Here is a 17,625-nt window from a genome sequence, read left to right as displayed (position 1 = left end):
CTCAAGGTCTTAAGATTTCTTGTGCTTACATCTTCAAGTACCCATAAACACAGTAATCTCTGGGGTCAGGGAATAAAGAAGAGGTTCACATTTTATTTGGTTTTGGGGGGTTGAGATATGTTCTAAGGGACTGGTTGCTTATCATCGACATGATAGGGACATAATCTAGGCAGATTGCAAAATGCTTTACAGCTCATCCTCTCAGAATGATAAGATTAAAAAGGAGATGGGTATCATTTGTCTGTAAAGACTACAGTGATTAAAACATTCAAATTCTGTCTCCCTATACGTGCGTACGTCTGTACATACATATGTACGTACATCTTTGGGGTTTTGCTATAGGACGGCCTACATAGGAAGCTAGAGATTTGTTTCTGCTGCTCTAGTTCGGCTAGCAAACTAACCAACAGGAATGAGTCATCGCCAAGTACGAAGGAGGGAAAGTTCTAAAGACTAAATATATGTGTACCTAAGAGCCTTATCACCTGTTCTATCCTTCTGCAACTTAGAACAAGAGCCAGGTGTATACTGAAGTTTTGTACAAGCATGTTTAACTAGCTTGCCAGTCATGTGGCTTAATTTGAGCATGGAGAGCTAAGACATGCATGAAGGGGCAGGCTGACAGGTAGCTGTTCTCCTAACACTCAGCCAAAGGAAACGTCTGCCTGCAAAGAATCCTGCTGGGCCTGGTGACATCTCCAAACCTAATTTTCTATATTGGAAGGCACCTAGGAGGCATTCAACAATCATCTAATAAATGAACGAGCACGTGAACAGATGAGTGAACCGATGAACAGAGTGAACAGAGGCTTGCGTAGGACCAAGCATGGGAACCCATTGCACTGTTGCAAGCATGCTCCTGGGCTGATGTTTTGAGTCCTGCGGTTCAACATACAGCCTCCCCCACCCCGCCATGATCGCCCATGGTCATGTGCACACAGCCATCACCCTCAGGCTGGCTCACCTGGAGGAAAAGATTTAGCCCTGAGAGTCCCCTTTGGGGAGGGTGTCTGCCTGGAACATTCCACGAGTCTCATTTTCCTGGCCCGGCAACAGTCATTTTGGAAATACTGAGAAGCAGTGAGAACGGCATGTTTATAAGATGGCATGCTTTCCTGTTCTGTGCGATGTTTGAGTGCATCCTGCATACGACTCTGACATGCAGGATGGACTGGTTATTTGTGCTTCCCGATTAAAGATAGTTTTGCTTTTCAGAGAACAAATTCACCTCATCAAGGCTTAAAGGCCGGGACAATGACAGGCGCTCACTCGACTCACACTGGGCTCTTCACAGAGTAAGACCTGGCACACAGTTAATGCTTAATAAATGCTTTCTGATAATGGTGTTATTCTAGTTTAAAGAATAATCAAACACAGGCATGAACTTACAAATATACCCCCAGCGTGATCTCTATTGGTCTTGGAGAAAGCCTCTCAGGTGGATCTCAGACCGTGTGGAAAGCCTGTTAAGGTTGCCCTTACGTCGATGACTTCAGGCCTCAAATGAGGTCAGAAACCCCTTGATTGGAGCCACGTACCTGAGGTGGGAATTGTGTCGGAGGGGTCCTTGTCAGGACACAGGATTTCCGTTCCGTCTCTCACCTGTAATGAGATGCACAGAGAAGGAGTAGAAATGGATCTTGCAATGCAGGAAACTGGATGAGAAGCAGGGTCTTTATTTGGAAAACACTGGTCAATACAGAAACCTAGGTATCGCTTAAGATAACCTCCCTCTCCTTCAACACTCCTATCCGAGTGTCTATGACATCCTTTCCTAAATGATCCCCATCCTGTCCCCTCTCCTATAGTCCCTCCACCTGGGCCTAGGCCCAGGCCTGTGTTACTTCTTGCCTGGAATACTGCACCATCCACAGCCTTTGGTCCTGTGGGCTTCCTCCCCAGCCTCTGAGCCCATAAAGATGATGTGCTCTCTCCCCGAACATAATAGAAATGTGTCATCCCCCCGTCCCGCCCAAATTCTCCGTGAAAGCAGGGATTTTTGTCTGTTTTGTGTACTGTATCTTTATAGCCCCAAACAGTGCATAGTAGATGCTTGATAAGTATTTGTTGGTTGAAAAAATACATTTCTGCGGCACTGACATCAGATGAATTCCATCCTCTTTAACACCTCCCAAGAGGACCCTGACATTCTAAACCATCGGCTCTTGACTCAGTTCTCATGTTCTCCATGTCTCTGCCCAAGTTTACCTCCATCCCCCCTTACCTTTCCCTCCCTCTGAGTTCCCACACTCCCATCCACCTGGTCACCCTTAGTCATCCTACAAGGTTGGGGTCATTTGCATTCTTTGGGAAGCCTTGTCAACTCTCTCTGGTTGGTTGCTTCCTCTATGTTCCAGAATACCCATGGAAACTTTAATTATAGGACTCACTCCACCATGCTACAATTGCTGGTTGGTTCCACTGGGCTGAGTTCCTTGCGACACGTGATGTATTTTATCCATGGTTTTCTCTCTTATGTCTGGCATTCCTCCATCCACCCACCCATTTAGCCATTTGACAAATAGGGACTGGGTACCTGCTCTGAGTCCCTGCATTCCAGTGGTACACAGAAGGTACTCAATAAATGTATCCGAAGAGAATGTGTTGCTCCTTCTCATCAGATGACAATAATAGTAACACTTATATAGAACTCAGGGCATACCAGATGCTAGTAGATGCACTTTATACTTACTAATGTAGTATAATTTAAGAACAACTCTATGAAATCAGGCTGTGACTATCATTTCACAGATTTAAAAAACACCAAGGCCCAGAGATGGTAAGCGCCTTGCCCAATGACACAGAACCAGTAAGTGGAAGAGTCTGGATTTGAACCCACAGCTGGTTCTCTCACCTCACGGTACCAGGCTGCCTCCGGGATGTATCCTCATGGCTGAGATAGTTGTTAGAAAGTGTGGGACACGTTGATAAATCAAAGGTCTTTCACACTCTATCGCTCAGGCTCTGTGGTGGGGACCCAGGCTGTCAGCTTCGCCTGTGCCCCCCGGAGTACCTGTCATCCTCTCTATACAACAGGGAGGCAGGGATGGCACGAGGACCAAAGTCGTCTCCACTCGTAATGGCCCCAGTCCTCTGAGAATGAGGACGTCAGCCTTCAAGTGTTTCCCGGCTCCTCAGAGGAGTGCAGGGTGCCCTATCTAATCTTGACAGGAAATATCAGAGAGACTCATGAGATAAGCACCCAGTGAGACGTGAGTGTGAGGAAGCCCCCGTAGGTATGCACCAACTTCGGAGGCCTGTGGGTCTCCGTGCTGTCTGGTTTCAGACTTTACCACATTGTTCTCCTTTTTCTTAACTTTCTCCTCAGTTTAAGGGCTCAGATGCGTCTAAAATGATTTGGGGTGGGCCTGAGGAGACTTGTTTTACATCAGAATAGACAGGCAGGAAGCCCGCGGTGCTGAGTACCCCAACGCAGCCCTGAAGCCTCAGGATGCTGGTTGCTGAGGTAGAGCTGCAGGGTAGACCTGCTTCAAGCACCCGGGGGGGCAGCCACACATTTGCCCCTTCGCCCTTTCCAGCCAGTTCACGGAGTTCCAGGACCTAGAGCACCACGTGGAAGGTTCCAAAGATCCAGCAAGGGGTCCCCCGCCCCTGGTTCATTTGCATGTTTGTCAGCCGCAGAAAACCTCAGCCTACCTCAAGCCTCTCCTGAGATTTTGGCAGCCTGGGCAGGTAGTTGCTGTTCTTGTAGGTGAACAGATAGGGATTCTCCTGCAGAGGAATGTAATACATTGTAACCGTGACCTAGAAATCAGTTATCATTCATTCATCGGGCTGTATCACCCAGCAACGCCTCCTTTGGCCAATTTGGAACTTTCATACCATCCTTGAAATGATGAGAAAACCATTCTCTGGCTTTTCTTCTATGCTCATTAGGTCTCTGAAGGAGCTCATTAATACTTTGAAATTTCCCATTTCTAACTGTCAGCATCTCTTGCTACCTGAACTTCATGCTACCAGGCAAAGTACATATATTTCCATAAAAAGAGAACTTAGTTTTAAGCTTCCTGGCAGCCAAGGCAAAGAGGGAAATTGGATGAATTATATAGTTGTTACAGCGCAGTAATAAAAACTTACCAATTCAGTATTTAACTAGCATTAAATGATAAAAAGGAATTCTCGGGCTTTATGTTCAGTTTTTTCTTTTCTCTTTCATTCATTCAGTAGCATTAATTCTATACCTGCTATATGTTAGGCACATTATTTAAGACCCCCATCCTCACATTTGGGACCAGATAAGCTGTGGCTTTGGTCCTATGACCTCCACAGGTGTATACCTGACCCACAGGTATAAACCTTAAGCGTGTCAAGTACAGAAAGCTGTGCCCAGCCTAGAAGAGCCAAGCCAAGATTCTAATGGGGCTCATGTCTCAGCCAGCGAAGACCCCAGGTCACAGCAAAGCCCACTTCTTCGGGACCCCATCTCTCTCCCCAACTCAACCAGAGATTCTCTCCCCACCATCCTCCCCTCCCCAGTTCTGGCCTACCTGAGAGGGACATGTCACTGGCCTTCTCTCTCTTGCACCGAATGGTTCGTCTTTCTGTCCTGCTGGCTTCATCTAGAAAAGGAGGTGATCTTTAGAACAGAGAACTCTTGCATAGGTGGCCACATCCTGGGGTACCACGGACAGAGGCTTTTTTGCCCAGCACTTCTCCAGGTGTGACCCTGGGCCAGCAAGGAGCCTTAGCATCATCTGGGGACATGTTAGAAATGGAAATCTCCAGCCCCATCCCAGACCTACTGAAGTCAGAAACTTTGGCGTGGGGTCCAGAGCTGTGCATTTTAACAAGCCCTCTAGGAGATCCCAGTGCACCCTCCAGTTGAGGCCCCCCGGCAGGAGGATTCAGTGATTCCAAGCCCACCCCTCCTGATGTTCCAGAAGGAGACATGGAATGCCAGAGACAGTGAGCTGGGACAGGGACACCACCCCTGATGAAACTTCCCTCAGAGAGGACAGCAGGGATGGGAAGGAAGGGCAAACACCTGGCTTTTGTGTCAGGCAGGCACCTCTCCCCAGGGCTCCCCTTCCCTTCGTGTGCACGAACCCCCGTCCAGTAGGGAAGGAAAGCCTCTGCTAGCTGAAGACTGCTTTCGTGGCTGGGAGTGAGGCCAGTTATGGGTTCTGCCTCAAGTCCCATGTCCTTAACCGGGACCCAGAGGAACAGACATGAGGCACAGCATGGCCCCCATTCCCAAACAACTTGAACGTCTCGGGGTTCAGGAATGAGTGATGGTGGGGTCAGTGTTGATCTGGGCAACTGCTTAAAGGATTACCGACACGTAGGGAACACAGACAGAAAGTGCATGGGGTGCCAGCCAGGGGTACAGCGGGTGAGACACTCGGGTAAAAGCACTGAGGGCCAAACGGGAAAATGAAGGCAGCTAAAGAGTTCAGTGGGGAGAGGGCTTGTTTTTTTGAGAGAGAGATGGGGAGAGAGGGAGGGAGGGAAGGGCAGAGAGAAAGAGAGAGAGAATCTCCAGCAGACTCTGCTGAGCGCAGGGTCAACACAGGGCTCCATCTCATAACCCTGAGTTCTTGACCTGAGCCAAAGTCCAGAGTCAGACACTTAACTGACTGAGCCACCCAGGTGCCCCATGGGCTTTTTTTTTTTTTTTAAGTTCCTTTTGTTATTTTTATTTTTATTAAAGATTTATTTGAAAGAGAGAGAGAGAGTGCACTAGCAGGGAGAGGATGAGAGGGAGAGAGAATCTTCAAGCAGACTCCCCCACTGAGCGTGAAGCCCAACACAGGGCTTGATCCCAGGACCCTGAAATCATGACCTGAGTTGAAATCAAGACTCAGCCACTCAACCAACTGAGTCACCCAGGCACCCCTAAAGTCCTTTTGTTATCTTTAAATGGTCATTACATATACGTGAACACTTGAAGGATGAGGTGGCTTTGAGAGAAGACAGATTTCCTTTTGCACCTGCTATTCTGCCATTTGGGAAACTCATGTTTGCTGTCAGCCCTACGGCCCACAGGTACTGGGCTCTCATGGCAGCTTTGTCCCTCACCTCCCTTCCGATGACTTGACAAAGGACACAAAAGGCAGGAGGCTACCAGATGGAGTGCCCTGTCTGGCTCAGTCATGGGCTCTGCCATCTTCCATGAAGATTTTAGATTCTTCAGCAATATCTTATCCTGGCATCTGTGCCCCATAAACAAGAAGCAAGGAGAGACCTTTACCCTTCTTGGGATTAGCTCTCACCCAAATGGACAAGGTCAGATAAGAGAGTGTAATTAACGTAACCTTTTGGAAAAGGAGTGGCAACCCTTTAGCTCAAAGGCTGGAGGAGGAATGGGGATTCCCGCCTTCTTTCAGTTTTATTCTGAAAGTGGACACTCCTAGAAACGGGAGGTCCCACCCAGAATGTTCAAGTCTGCTCTCTGCAAGGGAATGTTTAGAGGTGGCCTGCCTTCTTCTCCCCTCCAGTCTTTCAAGGAATTAATCAATAATAGAGTCTGGAAAGAAACTTTAAGAGAGTCACATCTTACTAATTCTGGTGGAATGGACATAGCAGAGCCCATTTTTTTAAGGACCTTAAAGAAGGGAAATTCATAGGCTTGAATCAACACTTTAAGAGCCTTTCCCCAAATGTCTCTTGATTAGTCTCCTACATTCTTCCCGCTCCTCTAATGCCCTTTACACCCACTCGGACCCCCTACCCTCCTTGGTGCTCAGAGAGCATGGAGAATGACGTGGCCCATCCAAACGTCCCCTCCCACTCCTCTGTGCTGCGCACAAGTGCATGTAGGCTCTGGGGACGGCGGGGGCTGCTCTTTGTGCTCTCACTCCCCTTCTCAGTCCCGGAATCACCCACATCTCCTCTCCACAGCCTCCCTGCCACACTGGAATTAACTGGAATGTGGGAGGGATGACCTTAGACATTCTCTCCCAGGAGAATTCCCACCCAACTGAGCAATTCCTGAGGGTTCTCACCTGGCCCCACGGCTCCAACGCCTTGCGCGGAGCTTGGCATACGGTGCGGGGTGGGGGGGCGGTTCTGTGATTGCTGGAAGGATCTGGGAATCGAGTTCCCCAAGGGTGGGTCTCTTCAGAACTCGTGTTGCATAAGAATTATCAGAAATTATTGAGGAGGCAGCTGCGGCGGTACGAAGGGCCAAGGGGATGAATGATGTCTCCCACCCCAAATCCTCCAGCTTTGTGCCAGGAGCTCAGCTTCAGTCTGGGGGAGTGTCGTGCTGGGGCGGTTCCGGGGTGTTTCGGAAGCAGGGCTGCTCTCCCCCTCTCCTGCAGGCGTGTGCAACCTTCCTGTGCCGGCCCTCAGAGCTTACAGGGGCCCTGGGGCTGGGCTGGGGAGAGCAGACACTGATGTAGCCCGCAGAGCCGCCCCCACCGTGGGGTCCTGGGCCGTGGTCGGGGAGAGAAGCAGCGGACCTTGAGCCCCTGCGGTCACAGCGATTGTGTTGGCCCCTCTGTGCTCCCCACGGAGGAGGGTGGTCCTCGTTCAGGGCCCTCTGTGTCTGCGAATGTGGACTTGAATGGACATACCTCGCTTTCATCTCTGTGGTCTCAGCTAAGTCCAACACAGCAGAGACTCAAGGAGGTGGAGGCAGAGACACTCCTGCCCTCCTCGTGTCCCTAGGAAGACCCAGGAGTGAACCCAAGGGGGAACCACTCATGTATTTTGCCGCAGCCCTCCGAGGCTGCCTGAGGGTCGTTACACCCCTTTGGCAAGTAGAGAAAATGGAGGCCCAGAAAGACCACACGGCTCACCCCAAGAAACAACCCCGAACACGGCTGGAACCAGAACTCAGGCTTTCTGGCTCTTTACCCAGTACCCTTTGCCCTCACCCTTTCTTATGGTCCATGCCTGCAGGAGTGGCCCATGCTTTCTAGCAGCTGTGCCCACTCTGGGAGCCATGGACGTTCTACATTTCACCCCTGAGGAAGCCAGGGGACAGACACGCCTAGGGAAGCCCCTCTGTCCCCACTGGCCTGGTGGCAGGGACCTCAAGAACTCTCCCTGGGAAATGACTCGTGCTTGGTTGGACCGGTCTGGAGACCGTGGGGGTAACTGCCCACCCAGGAAAGTTGCCCCCTCCTCCTCTGAGCCCTTGTGACACCTACTCTATGTCCTAGTCCTCTGGCCTTGAGTGTGAAACTTTCTGTTCCCATCTGTGGGCCTGCTCAGGCTCATCCTCGTCGTCACGCTCAAGTGGGTTAGAGGGCACCGGGGTGCCATGTGCCTGCGTGAATGTGAAGGCCAGTGCTCGGGCTCATTCACGGTGGTTCATTATCACTGCTGCTTGGCCACCAATGATGATCAACAGCAAGATGAAGGGGTAGAGGGGGAGAAGGAGGCGGAGAGAGGTGGGGGGAGAGAAGGGGAGAGAGAGAGAGGAGGGAGAAGAGCCTTTTCCCTGGATCTGCTCTTTCTGGCATTAGAGGGTCTTCATTCATTCTCAGGGCCTCCTGATCCCCATGTTTCCTCTCTCAGCAGACCACCCTCATACTAACTCTTGTTAATGCATTAGCCCCTTCTTTTCTCCAATCCCTTTGCTCCCAAAAGTCCTCTTGCCTGGGAATGCCCATGCTGACCTCGTCCAATACATCCTACAAAGCCAATTGGAATCCCATCCCCATGGGGCTCTCCTGATCTCTCGCCCATATCATTTTTGGGTGTACAGTCTTGCACATCCCTGCTGGCTGAGTTCAAGTTTACTCTTGGTCTTCTGGGTTGCCTGATCCTTCCAGCCACACCCTGGGTTCAGCGAGGGTGGAGGTCATTTGGCATGTCTTCTGTTATCTTCCTCGGACCCAGCATTGGGCAGGGCACGTTGTAGGTGCCCTTCTGTTGCTTGGGAGAAAGATGACATAGGAGGAGGAGGAAAGAGGTTTGGCTGAGCTGGAATCAGCCCTTCTCCCCCGGAGAGAGGGTGGAGGGAGGGCAGCCCCTGCAGGAAGGATCACATTCCTTTTCTCTGCCCGTCCAAGCAGCAGAGTGGGTTTCTGGAGAAATATCCTACCGAAGGGTCAGACCCACTAAAGGGTCCTTGTTCAAAGAAATCAAAAAACAAATCACTGTCTTCTCCAAGGGATGGTGTGAACCCATTGCCATGGGCCATCCAGGGACCCTGCCTGCTCTCCTTGGGGCTGGCTAATGTGTGCTGAATGCAGTGGCTCATGGGTCTCAGCACAGCACGTCTACTGAGGAGATGGGAGAAATTTCTCGAACCAAGGAGGAAGAAAACCAAATTTCCATCACTGGAATTCTAAAAATAGGGCAACTTGGATGGGGAAAAAAATGGCAAAATCAGGTCTCAGTCCGGTGCCCTGGAAATGTTCACAGTTTTGATGTTCTATCCTATCCACAGACTGATCCCAGCTGGCCCTGGGGGCCCTCCGTAGTCTGCGGAAAGCCTGTCATAGGTACAGTAAGAAGAGCCCACATGTGGTGAGGACTCACTGAGGGCCAGGAGTAAGCCACACACGACATGTGTTGGGTCAGGGGTTATGACCAGGAAGTTGCAGAAGGGATGCTGAGACCCTACATTCACACAGCTAATGAGGAGTGGAATTAGGACTTCAACCCAGGTCTTCATCATTCAAAGTCCGTGCTCATCACAGGCACCACCCTGGGACTTTGAGCCACATGATGGTGGAACTGCTATGTGAACCTGACCCCCAGTGCCCCACTCCAAGTGATGTCACCTGCATAGACTCGGAGGAGACACCCTGCCTCTGGGAAGAATAGGACTGTGGTGGCCCAGACCTGGGATAAGGTGAACTCCCCAGGAGGTCAGAGCTGGGCTGTCACTGGGTATGGGAAGGGTCCCTGGTGGCCCAGAATCATCATCCTGGGGCCCTGCAGCCATCCTGCAACCCCTCCATCAGACCAGTGGGCACAGTGGGTGTGGCGGTGGAGGTCCTTCCTCTCTTCCTGTGTGCCAACCCCCCAGCAGGCACAGCGGGCCCCTGGGGCCCCAAGCCACTCACCATGGTGTTCCAGAGATTCAAGGCGAGTGTGCTGGGATCCTGGAGTGGTCGCTCCCCCTGAAAGAGAACCAGATAAGAACCCCTGTGCGCCCCTAAGGATGAGGTGACCTGATGCGCACTGTGAAGCTCTCCCTGGCAGAGACAGGGTGGCCCTGACCTGTCCAGACTCTCTCTCAGTCCCATCCCCACCAATAATGGTGGGTACTTACAGGACCCTGTCTGGGGCCAGGGCTCAAAGGTGGGGGCCTGAAGGGGGAGGTCAAATGTCTGGCTGCTCTTTGTTATCTTAAGGCTGTACATACTGAGCTAAACAGAAGGAGCAGGTGACGGGGAAGTGAATCAGGTGTGGTCTGAGTGGGGGTGGGGAGGATGGGGACTAATTTTCCTCCTCTTCCTTTTAAACCACTATCAGAATATCACTGAGGTCCTAGAGGGGACACCATGACTCTAACAGGCAGCATCCAGGAGCCTGGAGGGAGGGAGCATCCCAGATGCACAGTGCTAAAGCCTCAGCGAGAACTTATGGAGCACGCGTGAACCCACCATAGTGCTCATGGTCTGGGCAGCCCCAGTGAGTCAAGAGGCATTCATCCAGTGACCTGGGGGGTGGGTGGGGGCAACTCCAAGAACCCTCCCTCCCAGGAATGGATGTAGAGCGTGCGGACGGGGGGGGGGTCGTGTGGGCTGCCCTGGAGATTCTATCCTGAATAGTCACAAGAGCTAGGAGAGACTGAGGCCTCCTAAGCACCAGTATTGCTCTGAGTTCCATACACATATTTATTTACTCAACACAATCCTGACAATCAGCCTAGAGGGAGAGAAAGTAACAGCCCTGACTTCACAGATGAGGAACCAAGGCACAGAGAGTGCAAACAACTTGCCCAAAGTCACACAGCTGGCCCGTTCCAGAGCCAGGACCTGCCTGGATCGAGTCCATGCTCTACCTTTGGGCAGCTCTGCTTCTAAGAAGCTACCTCATGGGGCTCCCCAAGCCCGTGGGGGAAACTATCAAGAAAGTATAAGAGAATACCACAGCCCTTCTCCCCCAACACTGTATATACTAGGCTTGGGGAAGCCCAGCCAGGCTGGGGCTTCTGTGGCAGTGAGGGCGGGAGGGGGGAGGCTTGGTTCAGGCTCCTCACGGCAGCCCTCACTCACCGAAGGTGGGGTCTCGTAGAAGGCAGGCTGGAAAACCACCGCAAAGGACTCCTGTTCGTTGTACTTGCTGGAGGCCAGGAGACGGTCCCAGCTCTCCTGAAGAAGGGAGCAGAGAGGTGGGCACCCAGAGCACGAGCAAGACCCAGCTTGCCCCATCCTCCAACCAGGGAGCTCTGAGAGGCCCCAAGGTCAGGATCACCCATCTGCGCTGTTCAGAGTTAAATGTTATTCGGAAGCTCCCCCTTATCTAGCACATCAGGGCCCTTTGATGAACTAAATCAGGTTTTCATTTTCTCTGAAGCCCCAGCATCAGGCGATACGTGAGATGGACCTGAAATATATTCTCTGGAAGCTCAAGAAGTACACGCCAGCCCGGCACGTGCTAGAGCCCCGTGCTCTCCTCAAGGGCTGGGTTCTGTAGAGGGAGGAGCTGTTAGCCACTCCGAAAAGGTCATGTCCAAAGTGAGAAGAGCCATATGCAGCTTCATGTGGGACTTGCTTCTTAAATAAAAACCATCACAGTAACACAGGTCAGGAGGAACTTGTGCTTTGAGCTGTTTGCTGACAGGGATGATGGTGTCCACTGAGCCATCCCCTGGATCCCTTCTCTAAACCAGAATGGCTCATCTTCCGGAATCCTGACTTGCCCTGGGGCTGTGGTCTAGGAAGGAAGCCCAGCCTGGACAAAACCAGCTCACCAGCCACGGATGCATGGTGCAGGTGGTGATGGCAACCAAAAGCATTTCAGAATGAACCTGCGAAGTTCTTCCTAATCTTTGACTTTAGGTACCACGACCGCCCTCCCCCCGCAACCAGTGTTTAGTCCCCACTTCACAAAAGGAATACCAGCGCATCGCTGAGAAGAGAATGCAGAGGGGCTCTCTTTGGTCCCTGACTCTCATCCTGAGTTCAGTGGAAGAAGTCCGACATTAAGGAGCTTGCTCCCTCCCTCCTTGTTCCTACCATCCCTGCTCTCCTCCAGAACCACCTGCCCCTGGGGGCCAACAGCCAGCCTCCCAGGGTGGCCTCACCTGATAGGACCACTGTGTCACCACCTTGGAAAGCTTCGAGGTCTCCCCTGAGTCCCTGCAGGGCTCTGCCGTGGGGCTGCCGGTTAAAACAAGCCAGAAATGAGAGTGTGGGTGCCATGTTGGCCATTCAGGCTGCCCATGGGGGAAGTAGGGTGCTGGGGGGGACCCTGGGAGTTGCTTAAGGAGTGTGGAAGGAGAAGTTGGAAGTCTTAGAGGTTCTGGAGAAGGAAGGAGGCACACATCGGGGAGAATAAAGGGTAGGGTCTCCCTCACAGGACTGAAGCATGTGGAGTGCCCCACACTGTGCTTGACACATGGTGGTCAATGAACAGTTTCATTTCACTTTCCCTTTTTACCTGAGCTGAGTCCCTTGGTCCCAGGGAGAGACCATCAGAGTCTCAGAGAGATCCACCAGGTTCACAAATGCTTTGGGGACCTAGGAGGGGACAAGGGAAAAGATGAGCATTTGCAAGGTCACCACGGCTGCCCAGGGGCTTCTCTGGAACCCTGGGTTTGAGCCTTGTTGGCATCTGGTTGAACATGGCGGGCCTCTCCTTGGTTAAAAACCTCCTTTGGGAGGTGTTTGGTTGGGGTCTGTCCAAAGCGGCCAGCACAGCCAGCCCTGCCATTCACCATCTGTCACGGGGACAGGGCATCTCCCCACCCCAGTGTCAACAGGGGGAGCAAGTCCTCAGGGGCAGTGGGCCTGACGGAAAAGCTGCCTCCCTGGGGAGCAAAGGGTGGGGGTGAGAGCTCCCCTGGGTTCTCAGAACTGCAGTGCTCATAAAGGTCACTTTAGAAAGGGAAGGCCCTTGGGCTGTCCCTGCCCCAGACTTAGAGGCTTCAGGGAAGAGGAGGGTCACTGAGACCCTAGGGAGGAACAGTGCTCTAGCCCTTCTTCCTCCCCAGAAGCCTCACTCAGAAATGTCCTTCTCCCTTGCGTCTAGGTTTCCCTCCTGAGTCCATTTTCCTCATCTCAGTGGAGGGCCACTTGAGAATAAACTGGCACCTGCCCCATCAACCCTTGGAAGGGCAGCTTCTGTCTCGCTGCCCAAGATGTAAGCAGGGAAGGGCAGCTCAGGGCCTGTGGTCCCCGGGCACTGGGGAGCTGCAAGTCTCACCTCCTGGTGCAGGTAGTCCAGAGCCCCAGCTAGCACGTCCAGGCCTCCCGCCGCGTGCCTCTGCTGGGAGAGGAGAAACGTGCTGAGCGCAGCTGGGGATGGGCGCTTGGGTCTAAGGATGCGCAGGTTCCTGCCGGCCTGTCCCTTTCTCTCTCCACCCCCTATCTGAGTCCTTAAGTCCAGGAGTAATTGGGTTCCCCTCCCCTTTGGACCTGATTTTCTTCAGAGCAAAGTGATTCCATTAGCCTTTGGGACTAAGTCTGGTCCCAGATTTTTGTCCATTATCTCACTTCCCCAACCCATCACTCACCAGGAAAAACCAGACTCTCCCAAATGGGAATTTCCATGGCAGGGAAGGGCAAACCAAGGTCAGGGCCACTCTAAAGCTCACAAGGAGGGAGGGGACACCAGACTACTCCCAAAGGCTGATGGAATCAATTTTATCTGAAGAAAATCAGGCCCAGAGAAGGAAGACAATTAACCCCTGGATTTAAGGACCCAGATGGGTCTCAAAACTTCTACATGGCACCCTTTTATCAGACCTCCCCCTGTCACATGGGCCCAGGGAGAAAGGGCTCAGGGAAAGAATCTGAGCCAGCTCCTGTTACTGAGGATTTCAAGACACCTCCTACCCACCCAATTCTTTGTTGGTCATGAAAATAAACAAACAAAGGAGAGGACCTCAAAAATCACCCTGGTTTACCTTTTCAGGGGGAAAAAAAAAAAAAGAAAAAGAAACTAATAAATTTTACAACAAGGCAAACTCCTAAGCAGCCTGCAAACCCGCTGTCCCCTGAGGCGACTTGGCTCAGACAGAATGACATGGGAGACTGAGTTCCCTTTCTGTCTCCTGGGGGGACAAGGCAGAGACTCTGGAGACAGCTGTCCATAACTGGAGCTGGAAGAGCCCTGAAGGGCAGCTCCCACTCCCGCCTCCCTGCTTTGAGCAAAGGTGTCCTCTCAAGGCCGGCTCAGCCTGCTCTGTTGTCATAGCCAGAGACAGTCTTTTGTCTGTTTCCTGCAGTCTAAGTGGGTCTCTCCCTGAGCATGACATTCAGCATCACACTTTCCCTTCTGAGGCGTCTTGGGAACTCTGCCTAGAAAGGTCCTTGCTGCCCATCTTTACCACATTCAGGGCATCCGTCTTCCCTAGGGACCCCGGGGGATCCCTGTGTGGTTTGACCCTGATGGCAAGCCCTTAGTCGGGGTGGTGGCAAAACAATAGTTTATCTTTGACTTTGATGTTTTAGTTTAAAGGCAAAAGCATTTGTGCATCGTTTGTCCAACTGAAAATAAAATTGAATAGTGCGTAATGGATACGTACACACAGAAATGCGCTGTGTAGGCAAGAATGCTTAAAGGCATACATACATGAAAGAACACAAGAATCCACATAGGAATGCTTGAATGGAAGTAATGTGTATTTATCTTTAAGGAATCATGAATGAGTGTAAGCATCAATGAATGCATTCAAACATTTTTAAAAAATCAAACAAATGCTAGCATAAGCAAACTCATTACACATACAATAGCACACGCCTGCAGGTAAGAAGAGAGGATGGATCTGTGCATGACTGGGTAACGGATGGATGGATGGATGGATGGATGGTTGACGGATGAGTGGATGTGCAGAGGAATGCAGCAACGCCTAGATGCTCGTTTGAGCACTTCAATGCATGAATGCATAAATTCATGAATAAACATTGGTGTGTATAATGACCAGAGCAGAGAATAAACAGGGCATGGAAATTTCACTTGGTGCTGGAGAAAACGGGGAGTAAAGTAGAAAAATTAGGCTTCAAGATCTATGTGCTACAAACCCAGGAGATCTGCAGGAATACTGTTCCACAAAAGCTGGTCAGGGAACGTGGGCCTCCATCAGCATTCTCCCAGGGCCCAACATCAGTAATGGAAGGGGAGGGTTGATGGTGGGCTAGGAGTCAGTGGGAGCGTAGGGCATTTGAAGGAAGGCAAGGGCATGTGTTGTGGGAGAGGGGCCACAGGAAAGAGGACAGCACCTCAAGAAACCCCATCCATGCCTGTGCCATGGTCTGGTGGCAGCCCTGGGAGGTGGCTGAGCGAAGAGTGGGCAGGTAATTGGTCTGCCACCAGGGGCTTACGTGCCTAAGGTTCAGCTCCTGAAGAAGAGTCTGTGAGCCATTTAGGTCACCATAGCCTGGGTATCTAAACCACTCCTTAGACTTTCAATTGATCTTAACTGGGACTAATCTCCAATAAAGACTTAAATCATAGATAGTCACCTCCATTAATAGAAAGCACAGCCACACGTTTCATGTCGTGTTCCCAGGAATGCCAAAGAGCCCGGAAGTTACAGTTTACCTACATAAACACTAGCTTCCCCTTACCATGAGAGGCCATGGGCCAACAGGTGATAAGAGCACACATATCCTGCTTTATTTCCCAAATTCAGCACTTAAATACAATCAGAGCCACAAGAGACAAATGATTTTTAACTAGGAAGCTGATTTTCCTTAGTCACAGAATAAACACTGACTCAGCCTCTCTACACCTCAATTTCCTTTTCCTGATATGAAGGATGGTACGTTAAAAACATTCCTTCTGTATGGCTCCTCGAGCCCTTAGATATTGACACCCATTAATTATCTGTTTGCCCAAGTTCTGAAACGGCTACCACCAGGCGCAGCCTGACAGGTATAGACCAGGTGGGCTTAGGGTCGTTCCCACTGCCCTCATCCCCACACCAACAACCCTCTGCCTCCCAGCCTGCGGTTTACCTGTTGGGTGGAGGGACAGAGGTGATCCCGGCTTGAGTTACGGAAAAACACGTTGATGAGCTTCCAGTCATTTTGAAAGTCAAGTTGCTGGAAGAAAAAAAAAGGGCAAGAGCATAAAAAGAGAGAGTGGTGAGACTTGGCATCAAAAGAACTGTTTTCAAGTTGTTCCATCTTATGACCCACACCCATAAAATCATATTTATGATTTTTTTTTCAAAAGAAGTACATGATAGGAATCTAATGCTGTATAACTGCCCTAGAAGACAATTTGGCAAAATGTATCAAAAGCTATTTTTTAAGGGCATACCCCTTGATCTAATAATTCCATTTCCCAACATGTATTTTAAGGCAACAAGGATACATGAGAGATTTAGTTGCAATGATGAAGACTTGTTTATAAATGTGAAAAATTGGAAGCAACATAAATGTCTAAAATAGGGGAGTGCTGTGTAAATTGTGGGACACTCAGAAGATGTAGCCGTTAAAAGGATGTTGGAAAATGTAATTATTGTCATGGGAAATAGTACACGGAGAAAAGCAGGTTATAAAAAGTATCTACATCTAGTAACTTGCCTGTTTAATAAAACATATGCAGATATCTGTGCTGAGAAAAAACATGGAAGGGAATATATACCAAGTTGTTAACAGTAATGATCTCTGGGTATCAGGTTGAAGGATGATTTTAATATTCCTTTTGTTTATCTGTGTTTTCTGATTTTTCTCTAGTGAACATGTACGAATTGCAGGACAAAAAATAAACCTTCATTTTGTTTTTTAAGAGGCAACACGATACACTCGAGGAACCCTGGACTGTGGCTCAGGCACTTTAGATGTTAGCTCTAACTAGCTGTGTGGACTTGGGCAGGTCCCAGACTTCTGGGGACTTCAGTCTCTTCATCTGTAAAATTACGGGATTGGGTTCAGGATCTCCCAGCCATTCTCCAGAAGGTTATGACTATTCCAGAAATTCTGGAATTCTCCCAGTAGGAGGAAGCATAACTCCTGCACCTGTCACTGTTCCTGTAGAACCTGGAGTGAGCTGGCTTTAATCCCCGAACTCTCTAATGAATGCACAGCTGGCTGAGACAGCATCGTCCCCTGGTTCCAGGGGTCTAGACTCAGGGCCGGGGGACAGCCAGCTGGGAAGCAAGATTTGCCTTGATTTGGTACTTGTCCATAAGGAGGGCACAAAAGACCAGAGGATGCTTATTGCAAACTCATATGAATTACCCAGTAAAGAGTATCTGAACTGGTAGGAGAACAGGTACCAAGACCTCAGCCTGTATGTTATATCACTTCCACCTAAGAACCAAAACGAATATGGTAATAACAGCAATCATCACCCCAGTGACATTTACAACTATAGGCTTTCAATGAGCAATGCTTCTGTGCCGGGCACATCTGACACCCGCATTGAATCCTCCCTAAGCCTGTGCTGCAGGCTCTTTTATTACGCCCATTTCATAAATGGGGGAACTGAGGCTTGGAGCGGTTAAGTGCCTTACCCAACAACACACAGCTAATAGGCCGAGAATTCAGGATTCGTACTCAAACCGTCTCCCCTGGAACCCAA

The 17,625-nt window shown here is 50.5% G+C and overlaps 1 protein-coding gene across 1 annotated transcript in view; it reads right to left on the bottom strand.

The window, feature by feature from the left end:
* PLB1 (phospholipase B1) overlaps positions 1–17,625 on the bottom strand; it is a 99,257-nt gene that overhangs the window by 71,120 nt on the left and 10,512 nt on the right. The window contains exons 9-18 of the mRNA XM_032391527.1: positions 16,053–16,139; positions 13,297–13,359; positions 12,532–12,611; positions 12,176–12,251; positions 11,145–11,240; positions 10,702–10,716; positions 9,987–10,037; positions 4,509–4,580; positions 3,658–3,732; positions 1,539–1,602 (exon numbers count right to left, since the gene is read on the bottom strand). Coding sequence (XP_032247418.1) covers positions 1,539–1,602; positions 3,658–3,732; positions 4,509–4,580; positions 9,987–10,037; positions 10,702–10,716; positions 11,145–11,240; positions 12,176–12,251; positions 12,532–12,611; positions 13,297–13,359; positions 16,053–16,139 — 679 coding nt within the window. The remainder of the gene's footprint in view (positions 1–1,538; positions 1,603–3,657; positions 3,733–4,508; positions 4,581–9,986; positions 10,038–10,701; positions 10,717–11,144; positions 11,241–12,175; positions 12,252–12,531; positions 12,612–13,296; positions 13,360–16,052; positions 16,140–17,625) is intronic.

Source organism: Phoca vitulina, unplaced genomic scaffold, assembly GCF_004348235.1.
Source record: "Phoca vitulina isolate PV1807 unplaced genomic scaffold, GSC_HSeal_1.0 scaffold63, whole genome shotgun sequence".
NCBI lineage: Eukaryota > Metazoa > Chordata > Mammalia > Carnivora > Phocidae > Phoca > Phoca vitulina.
Note: the sequence above shows the minus strand (reverse complement) of the source record. Positions and strands in the feature narration are given on the sequence as shown.